Here is an 11,312-nt window from a genome sequence, read left to right on the forward strand (position 1 = left end):
ATCGATTCTTCTCGATTCGACATCGATCTGGTCGGAAAACCGACCCCGACCGGCTGATGATTGCCCCTACTTACGTGATAACCTATTTTTAATAAAGTTTTTAAGCAAGATGTTTATGACCTAATATATAAATATCCAAAATATTACCAGATATAGTTAAATCTATCTATATCTCTCGATTCTCATATTAAAAATGAGAAGAATCTTGATCTATATTAAATAATAAAATGTAAATATACCAATAAATCTATATTAATACGTGACGTTTGACAAAATAATGTAGTTGATTGATGATTTTTTAAGACTCTTTAAACTTGTTCTAAATTATATAGATGATTAATAGGAAATCTATCTTACTTTTGTTTAATTTATTTAGAGTAATAATTCTAATAATTAACCATTCTAATAATTAATTTTTTTTTTTTTGTACCATATGACACTCTTAGCTTACCAAAAAAAAAAAAAAAAAACTTTCTTGAATCACTTAAGACCAATATCATCAACCATCCACATCATTTGGTTGACTAATGTGTAATAGTTATTAACAAACATTCATAGGGAAAAAACAAACCAAAAAATTGTCACCAAAGTCATTGCCTCAACTAATTTAGGACATGAGTTTATATTTATTCCTTTCTCCCCCCTACTAACAAACATAATTACAAATCCCCCACATTTTCAAACATCAATTTGTTAAAACACCCACATCCATCATTGACTTAATTTTCATGGTGAAATGATCTTCATCTTATCTTCTTATACCAATTTTTTAAATTAGGTACCAAATTATAAAAAGAACATTAGTAAAAAAAAAAAAAAAATCTGATGATGGATTGGATTTTACTCAGATTGAAGTTGATTACCCTTTGAAATAAATTCTTTTGAATTTTATATATATTTAATGAATAATTAACTATCTTTTCAATGGGGTTAATTTAGAAATAATCTAATTAATTAAAATATATACTTTTAACAAAACAATCAAAAGTTTGAACTCTACACACTATAGGTTGAATTAGAGATGGAAAAATCTTCAAGGACTCAACAATGACCTGAAAATAGTAAGCAAAAATTAAAAGAAGTTCATTCAATTTTGGATAAATTACAAAAACCACCCTTAAAATATGGTGTTAGTTGTATCTTCGAACTTTCAATAGTAAAAATTGAGCCCTCAAATTATACAAGTGAATCCTCCAACTTATAATAATTGTAGAAATTAGACATCCAAATGATAAAAACTTATTTGAAGTTCAATGTTTATCCTTTATCGTGGAGTTTCAATCACTATTAAAAATTTGACAGTTGAAATTATGACTACCATCATATTTGAGGGTGATCTTAAAAATGGGATGAATTATAAATTTTCTCTTAGGTTTCTTAGTTTTTTCAATAATTTTTTGTCTAACAGATCATGTCCGGTGAAGTTATCATAAATCAATATTAACATTAGTTAGTAATAAGCATATAATTAAAATTTTACAAAATTTAAAGGAGTAAATTTAAACTTTTTAAATACTGGGACTAAATTGAAAAAAAATATATCTAAACATTAAAGACGATTAAATACTTGGTTAAAAATATCATATTCTTCTCGTATTTTTTGGTTGATCCAAAAAATCCCTCTTACTCAACCCATCTACCCTAATTTTCCCTAAACAAATTTGCAATTAAAAAAAAAACATTTTATTTACGATGGATAGGTGTGTACACACATATTAAGAGAAAATAAAATCAAAGTGAAAAAGAAAATAGAAGGAGAAGAAACAAATATATTTAATCCAAAAACAAAAAAGAAAAAAGAAGGGTAAAGGCTATGGATTACTGTTGTCAATCAAGACCATGGTGCTGCTGTTGCAGATCCGCCATAGAAAAGCTTCTTGACTTGAAGCTCATCGATTTCCTCTCATGAAAATCTGTAACTCTTTTTCCTTTCGGTTCTTCGTCTTCCTCGGAAGAATATGGAGCACGTGATTCTTCTTCTTCTTCTTCTTCTTCTTCATCGTCGTCATCGTATTCTTCTCTCAGCGCTAACAGAGGCATCGACTTAGGGTTTGGCCATGTGTAGAACGACGACGATTTCTTGGCCAATTTCGTCGCAATCAGAACTCGTCTTCTCTTATTGAATGAATTTTCAGGTTTCTCAATATCTTTCACTGATTTCGCCTCTGCTAGGTTCACAAACGATTTCGATTTTCCAGAAAAATGATTCGATAAGCCTCTCCTGATTTAAAATTTTCAACAAATCTCAAATTGAGACCAGCAGATTGAAGATAGATAACACGATTTCTTTAAACAGTTTTTTAATCGAATCCATTCATTGAGTTTATCTCCATCAATTAAACGATTAAACAACAGATAAACACAAAAAAGTTCAGGAAAAAACATCAAAACTAACTTACTTAATCGGAAGAGACTCTTCCAACGATCCAAGAGAGACGAATCCTGCATTTAATTTACTCCGAACTTCCTCACGATCTCCTCCAGTGGATGAAACGCTCTCGTTGTCGCTATCATCATCAGGAACTCCGATCGACGAAGAGGAATCAGAACGGTAATCGATTTCATCCTCCTCCGGAGCTTTACCGGAAACGAAAGTTCTGAAATCAAGGCGATGCTCGAGCGGCGGCGGCGGAGGAGGAGGAGGAGAAGTGGCGGTCCGATCTCTGAGGAAAGAGGGAGGAGGGAAGAGGACCTCCATGATGGGGCAGAATGAGAATCGGACGGAGGAGGAAGTGGCGGAGAGGGGTTCTTCTAGGGATCGCCGGTAGAAGCTTCGTTGTCATGAAACGGTGGGTGAAAGAGATAGTGATGGCCTTAACAGAGAGAGAGATGAACAGAGTGGAATAGAAAAAATCTATCCATAAAAGAAAGAGCTGCAAAAAAGGAAGCAACTGATTTTTTGTTTTTGTTTTTCTTTTTAAAAAAACAAAATTGGAAAATTTTGGACAAGTTTTATCCAAATTATGGAAACAAATACTATTGGTCTATTCCTAAAAAGAAAAATATGTATAATAATAAATAACAAAACTAAAGACACTATTGGTCTAAATTTTAAACTTATTTCTTGTTCTTGTGAGTGGAATTGCAAATTTCGAGATTATTTTTTTTTTCAAATTAGTGCAAAATATGTTTGTAATAATTTAAAATTAATTTTAATAGTATAAAAATTGTGTTTAAAAATATTAAATTGATTTTAAATTATTAAATGAAAATCGAAACTAATTATTTTAAATACCCTTTCACATGTAATATTTAATTTGATTATTCGATTTTCACTGGGTTTTTTAATTTTAAAAATTATATAATAAAATTTATGATTATTAATTTTGTGTTCAATAGGATTTTTTTATTTTTACTTCGTATTTTGTAGGTCTTAAAATTTATATGAGATCTATCATATAGGAATTCATAATAATTCAAAGGTCTATTGTATAGTTTATAGGGTTATTGTTATTATTTTTTATTTAAAAAATATTTTTTTAGTACACAAAAAACTTTAACCTATTATAAATGATTAACTTTAATGTTAAACTTCTTTTTTTAAAAAAAAGATCTTCTTTAAATAGCTTGATGTACTACCAATCAAATTAATTGGGACACCTAAATTAAAATTATTTAAGCTCTATTTTCTCAAATGTTGTTTACATTTACACTTTTTTTTATAGATGCAAAAGTTAAAATTCAAACCAAATCCTTTAAATTTCACCATATGATTGGATTCAACCATGTTTAAATCTCTCAATTAATATTTTAAATCTATCTTAAAATAAGAATTATACATCTACATTCGTTTTTTTTATCGTGCTATTTTACTTCACTGATATAAGAGAATGAATTCATCATATATATATTCTATAGGATAAGTGTCTAGTACTTAATAATTGTGTTACATTAGAATGGTTCAATTTAATCATGTTCAAATTATCTCTACTAATATTTCTAAAATTATATAATATATAAATTTAGGATGAGAAATCGATTTTTTTTTTTTTAATTTTTAACCAACCTTTCTCATATCTCAATTCTTAAGTTAGACTAAGTTGATACGTCGACCAAGTAATTGAAATTTGAATTATTTGAAAATTTTCTCTAATGGTCAAAATCTTACTTTATGGCATTCTTTTATTTGAATCAATTTTTTTTTTTTTTCAATTGAGGAAAGGAAATTTCTACTAATAGTAATAATTACAAGCAAATGGATGAAACGATGCCGTATTGCCCCCGGAATAAATTTTGACTTGTTCAAGATGACGTGGTAAAGATAGGGGACAGAAATATATTTAGAATTTTCTTTTTTTTAGTCTTTATATTTTTAATTTTAGTTTATTTTAATATTATACTTTTAATTTTATTTCATTTGGACTCTTTTAACTTCAAAAAAAACTATTGATTTTAGTCTTAAAAAATAAATAAATAAAATAAAAATAAAAATAATCAAAATGGTCATTTTTTAAAACTATACCGAAATGAACCAAAATAAAAAAGTATAGACGTAAATATATTATTTAAACAAAAAATTTTCATGCTACTTCCTATCTTTGTCTCTCATAAAAGATTATTTAGGACATGTGTATGACTCATAAATTTAAATAATAGAATTTTCTTTAGGAGTTTTCTTTTTATAATAGTCATTTAATACTGTTAGAATGCACATAATTAGTAAAAGATGTTGATGTAACAATCAATTAATAAAAGAAGTTAACATATTATGATAATATAAAATTCTCTAATAAAATATATGGTAGTATTTGAAATTTTATCGATGGGAGAAATTTTCTAATACTACGAGAGTGTTATATTCCCTTTATACGAAAATTTTCCATACTCAGGTGTTGGGATTGGCAACATCCCACGTCAGTAATTTTTTTGAGGAGGAGGTGGGCTCCAACTCTATAAATGGAGCCCATCTCCTTAGTTTTTTACATATCTCAATTAGCAAAATACTTCAAACTTTTGTATGCTTATTAAATTTCATCTTTTGTATTTCTACTTCGAGAGTGGGAAAAAAATGTGTGAGTAGACAAAAGCTTTTAAGAGAGTGATTTTTGCAAGGGGGTTGGGAGTGAGAGTTTTTCTCCAATTTGGAAGTTTTTCACGTAAATTCTTGTATTCTTAGATTTATTGCTTTCTTTTAATTTTCTTATTATTTTCTGCTTATTACCTGTGGTAGAAGTGAGAGTTTTTTTTCCAACAAGTGGTATCAAAACATCAGGTATTGTTTGATCTTTCACATCATAAAAGAATTTTTGATACAGGTTGTGGTATCATGAATAGTGTTAGATATGTCAACCTTTATGAGTTCAATAAATTTCAATGTGGGAAAATTTGATGGAAGAAACAACTTTGGCTTGTGGCAAATGCAAGTCAAGGATGTGTTGATACAAGCTAGATTACATAAGGCATTGAAGGGAAGACTGGGCATTGATGCTTCTAAAGAGTTGTGCGGTGATGGTGATCCAGGAGAGTCATGTAGTAGTTCTAGTAAAAGTTCTAAGATATCCAACATGAGCGATGAAGATTGGGAGGAGATGAATCTGAGAGCTGTAAGTGTAATCAAGCTAAATTTGGCTAAAAATATTCTTGCAAATGTGCATGAAATTTTGACAGCTAAAGAGGTTTTGGAGAAGGTTGAAGCAATGTATCAGGCAAAAATCTCAAATCAGTTGTACCTAAAAGTGTAGTTTCCCACGTTGTGAATGGTGGAAGGTACAAAAATCTCAGGTCATCTGAGTATTCTCAATGACATCGTTTCTGAGTTGGAAGTGATATGAGTGAAGATAGAAGATGAAGATAAGGCGCTCTAATTCATCTGGTCACTTCCTCCTTCTTATGGATACATGAAACCAATTTTCATGTACAGGAAAGAAACTTTAGATTTTGCTAAGGTTACTAGTAAACTTTTGTTAGATGAAAAAAGACTGAAGAGTGAAGGGCATACTTCACAAGAGAATTCAACAATGGTCGCTAGCAAATATAAAAGGAAAGAGTTCGTGCAGAAAAGGGCTTGCTGGATAAGTGGACAATTTGGACATATGAAAAAAGATTGTCCTAATAGAGCAAGTTCGTCAAAAGACTCCGAGTTAGATGCTAGCATTGCCTTTCTTGCTAGGGGGAGATAGTGATCACCTCTGAAGAGACAAAAATTCATCCTCGTGGTATGTCTACTTTACCATGATAGAGGATGTGATGTTAGCGGCTCCACGAGTTTGCACACGAGGCACTCGTCGGGCCGTTGGTGCGAGACTTCTTTGGGAAAAAGAACTTGACTTGACAGTCATACAAGATGTGTGGTGGAAGTTATGTTGATGGTTGAAAGAATTCCAAACGAGCTAAGTAGGTGGAAGTTACACCATAAATATTAGCAAGATTTTATCGACGTGACGAAAAAGGAAATTCTTGGATGATAGTATTCCAAGTATCTACTCGTTATGGTGGAATGATTTATAATTCTTTCAATTGGGAATTATGATTGTTGGGGAAGACAATGGACGCTTTAGAAGATGTGGCTTCTATAAATATCTTGCCTAGGGGGTGGGCTCCAACCCTATAAACGGAACCCATCTCCTTAGTTTTTTTTACATGTCTCAATTAGCAAAATATTTTAAACTTTTGTATGCTAACTAAATTTCCTCTTTTGCATTTTCTACTTCGAGAGTAGGAAAAAGAAAAAGGGTGTGAGTAAACAAAATCTTTGAAGAGAGTGATTTTTGTAATTGGGATCGATGAGAGATTTTTGTGTGATTATAGCAATTTGTCACATAGTAAATTTTGTTGGTTCGTAATTTTTCTCCAATTTAGGACTTTTCCATTCTTATGTTATTAGATTTATTGCTTTCTTTTATTTTTCTTATTATTTTCTAAGGTATAAGTAGGAGGTTTTTTTCCCAATATCGGATAGTGTTGGAAAATTTCGTCTACTTGAGCATTCGACAAACCTAAGAGAGAGACCATAGTGTGGTATATATATGACTGGAAAAAAAAAATACATTTTTAGTCTCTAAATTTCAAAATGTTATAATTTTAGTTATTAGATTTGGAGTTCGTTTCAACTTAGTCTTTATGTTTCAAAATGTTACAATTTTATCTTTGAAATTTTAATTTTTTTTTTTTATTTGATCCCTAGGTTTCAATCGTTATATCGTTAAATTTGACTTTTAACTAAATGATTACTTTTCATATTTAGTGTTAATGTCTATTAATTATATTTTATTATTTTGTCTTATTATGAAAATTAAAATTAAAATTTCATAGTTACTTTTAATTAATTAATAGACATTAATATCAGCTAAAAGTGAATATTTAATGTAAAATTGAGGTTAAGAATATAGATCTTAAAATATATAGATCAAATTAAAACAAAACTTAAATATCAAAGATAACATTATACATTTTAAAATATACTGAATTAAGACCAAACTCAAAATTTAAATACTAAAAATGTCACATTTTAGAATTTAATAACTAAATAAAAACTATATATAAAACCTAATAACCAAAAACATATTTTTTTCCCTTTCCCCATAATTAACCTTATCGCGTTTTCTTTAATTGGATAAAATAAAAAAGGGGTCCCACTTTGTTGATATATTTTAGGTACGCATCTTTTCTCTGGCCTTTTTTCTAAGCCAAATGAAATCCGAAATGATATCCATATCCGGTTCTAAATATGCGTACTAATTATAGCCCGACCCTATTCAATAATTAAACATTAAATACTGTTTCATTAAAAAAAAAAACAATGATAAATTATACATTAATTTTTTTTAGAATATTTAAATTACATATTTCTTTTAGTATAATTAAATTACATATTTATTTCTTATTAGTTTTTTTTTTTTTTATATATTGTCACTCATGTGAGATTAAATCTAGAATATGATATTCAAAAAAAAAAATCATTGTCAAAGTAACTCAACGATAATTGACATAATCTTATTCACTTTTCAACTTGATAGTTGTACTTAAAAACCTACAATTTGCAGCTCTAATTATATTGAAAAATAAACCATTATTTATAAAGAATATTATTGTATTTTGTTTTGTTTAACTCTAATGTAAATGATATTTATAAGGTTTGAATTTTAATCCTTATTCGTTATTTGAGTTATATATAATTCAAACCTTATTCGTTATATATATATATATATATGACTCTTTTCGATAAGTATTTTATTTTTTATTTTTGGTCTTTAAAAATTAGTTAGTTCATTCTTGATTATTTCATTAAAAAAAAAAAAAAAGTTTCCTCTTAGTCTCTTATCATGAATTGCATCTTTATTAAAGATAAGAGTTGAGTTCTCAATCAAATATAAAAAATAGAAACAATTTTTTTAAAACAAATTACTTCTTTTAATTTTCAAATTCTGGTTTAGGTTTTTGAAATATTATTATAAAATAGATAACAAAATAAGAAATTTAGATGTAAAAAATGTATTTATAAACATAATTTTAAAAAGTAAAAGAAAAAAAATCAAATGATTATCCAATCACAATGATGTAATTAGCTTTTTTAGGCAAAATATCTATATAATTAGTTAAGACTAGAGTAAAAGAACTTGTGTGTAATAAATTATTTTAGGATCGTACTTAAGAATAAATGACATAATTTTATTGATATTATAACAACTAAGTTTGTGCTTTAAAATCGTATCCAAAGATCATTGCTTTTTTTTTTTTTTGTTCTATATATATATATAAACATATATTTATATAGAATATCTTCCTATAGTTTATTAGCTTCATCAATTAATGGTTAGTCATGTTGGATTTTTAATACTCAATAGTGCTATGAAACATTCAGTAAAAAAGTTTTTTTAATCTAATTTTGAAAAGTTAATATGAGCAAATATAGGGTGATAATTTTTCTGGAGTCTTTTAACTTTTTAACTTTTAAAGAAAAATGGTTAATGTTATGATAATTAATTAATCATTACTCAAATTAATAAACGTGTGTCATTCTTGAAAATAGTTAAGTAGGTAAAATAGTAACTGATAATTACATACCATCTTAGAGTTCAATGGTTTTATATTTTTAACTATAAAACTAAAGAAAATAAACGTTTGCAAATGTAAAATAATTTTAATCGTGCCTAATTGATAATTTTTGTTTTGTAATGTTATTAAACATAAGTTCAATGCAAATCAAAACCTTATCCTAAGTTTTGTTCCCATTATACATTTTCATAGATTATATTGCTTAAAATATTTAGACAATAGCTTTAATTAAAAGAAAAGTAATTGGGTTATAAATGAATTGGTCCATAGCTAATAAGGTCTCAATTAAAGCACTTCAAGAGTGCTTATCCACTAATATTTGTCTGTTTTTCTTTTTCTCTTTTTTTTTTCTTCTTATTTTTGATTCTATGGGTCTAATGAATCAATCTACTTTTCCCCATTGATTTTTTTTTTAATAATTTTATTGTTTTTTCATTATATATATATTTTATTTTTGGATTAAAATATTAATCGTGAAGTCAAAGTGTTCAAATTTTGTTTTTATAATTTCAATACATCTTAAACTTTGTCAGGTAAAATAATGTCAAAATTAATTAAATAATAATGATAATACACCTAAAATATATTTTTAATTTATAAAGTAAATGTTAATACCATCTCTTTTCGAAAAAGGTTAATAAAAACTAATAATATGAACTAAATTTAAGATTTATTAAAAATTTAAAATTAAATTTAAAAATTTAAAAGTAAGATTGTTTTCAAATATAAAAAAATGAATCAATTTATTTATAAATATACAAAATATTATTATCTACATTTAGAAATATTTGAAATAATTTTACTATTTAAAATAATCACCGTTAAAAATATTTGAAATTAATGGAATAAAATTGAAAATAAAGATTAAAAGTTAACTATTGAATTGAACAACTAATAATTTCAATCAAATTCTAGAAGATAAGCTTTTGTGTCTATCTATTTTTGACTTCTCAAATCCTAATCTTTATCCCATCTATCTTTGACTTTATTAGAAACATTATTCATGCACTCATTTAACTTTCGTTATATGATAATGACTTTTTTTTTTCCTTTTGAAATGAATTTTAATTTTGTTACCTCTAAAATACCATATAGGTTTTGAATAATACATAAATTAAATGAGGATAACGACACATCTTTTTCTAAAGCAAATCATTTGTTTAATCTATTTCATCAATGATGTGGAAAATAAATAAGATTCTTCTCTAAATTATGAATTAGAACTTATGTTAAAAAATATAATATATCTATCTAAAATCAATTAGAGAGTTTTTTTTTAAATGAAAAAAAAAAAAGCCATAATCTATCAACTTTGTCTAACATATCTTAAACTTATTAATTTTCAATATTGTATTGAGATATTATTTTAAATAATAAAATTACTAAAAATATTTAAAAATAATTATAAAATATCACCGTTTATTTGCGATAGACCGTGGTAGACAATGAAATTTACTATATTTGTAAATATTTTGGTTCATTTTCTTATATTTGGAAACAATATAATAGATATTTGACAAATTCAATTTATTTTAATAAAAAATAATTATAAGTATAAATTTAAATTTAAATTCTAGATTTAACGAAACTCTAAACTTTATTTTTTTTATTTACTGGATCGATAAATTTTAGAAGTTTTCATGTTAGTCTTTGTAGATATAAAATTGAAAATTATCACAAATTAAATAAATACAACCTCTTCCACTTTATCATTGTCTTAGTTTTTCTTTTATTCAACAATATGTAAGATGAGAAAATCGAACTTTTAATCTTAAAATCAATACATAAATTTTATGTGAGTTGAACTATGCTATTTTTAGAATTTAATAATGGGACATATAGTTAAATTACACTAAATTTCTTATTTCTTTTTTATAAAAAAAAAAAAAGAAAAAAATCTTAAGTTTTTTTCTCTCTCAAAATTTTAAAATTGCCCTCCATTGTCAATCTTTGGATGGATTAGATCTCAAATCCCAATCCAAAGATTTTTCTTTTGTGATGTCGGTTGGAATGGGAAACAATCACAATTTCATTAATTATTAAAGAGTAAAGTTTAATGGAAAAAAAAAAAAAATTTGTCCGAGGTCAAGGTTCCTAGAAGAAAAAGGAAATATGTTCATTTATATAACTATAAATAAATTTAATTTCAGAAGATTTATTTCATCATATTTCAATGAACTCCCTATTTCGAAGCTTTGTATTTAAATTTTTTTTAAAAAAACATCAAATTTTCATCATAAATTTTCAATTTCATCCATCAAGATATTACATTTATGATTGTTGTAATTTTATCCTATATTCTAATCCTTCTAATTTAT

The 11,312-nt window shown here is 26.4% G+C and overlaps 1 protein-coding gene across 1 annotated transcript; it reads right to left on the minus strand.

Annotated features, from left to right (window-relative positions):
• Nucleotides 1-1,660: 1,660 nt before the first annotated feature.
• Nucleotides 1,661-2,904, minus strand: LOC120075045 (protein virilizer homolog). Its single transcript, XM_039028195.1, has 2 exons — nucleotides 2,400-2,904; nucleotides 1,661-2,221 (listed from the first exon to the last, which is right to left on the minus strand). Exons 1-2 carry the CDS (start codon nucleotides 2,696-2,698, stop codon nucleotides 1,828-1,830), a joined length of 693 nt encoding a protein of 230 aa, XP_038884123.1. The 5' UTR covers nucleotides 2,699-2,904; the 3' UTR covers nucleotides 1,661-1,827.
• Between the last annotated feature and the right edge of the window lie 8,408 nt (nucleotides 2,905-11,312).

This window comes from Benincasa hispida, chromosome 4, assembly GCF_009727055.1.
Source record: "Benincasa hispida cultivar B227 chromosome 4, ASM972705v1, whole genome shotgun sequence".
In the NCBI taxonomy this organism is placed as follows: domain Eukaryota; kingdom Viridiplantae; phylum Streptophyta; class Magnoliopsida; order Cucurbitales; family Cucurbitaceae; genus Benincasa; species Benincasa hispida.

Excerpts from the sequence above, each read along its gene's own strand:
- LOC120075045 (XM_039028195.1), bottom strand. The coding sequence starts at position 2,698 with ATGGAGGTCCTCTTCCCTCCTCCCTCTTTCCTCAGAGATCGGACCGCC. Across the intron at positions 2,222-2,399 it reads GAAGAGTCTCTTCCGATTAA|GAGAGGCTTATCGAATCATT; the intron begins GTAAGTTAGTTT and ends ATTTTAAATCAG.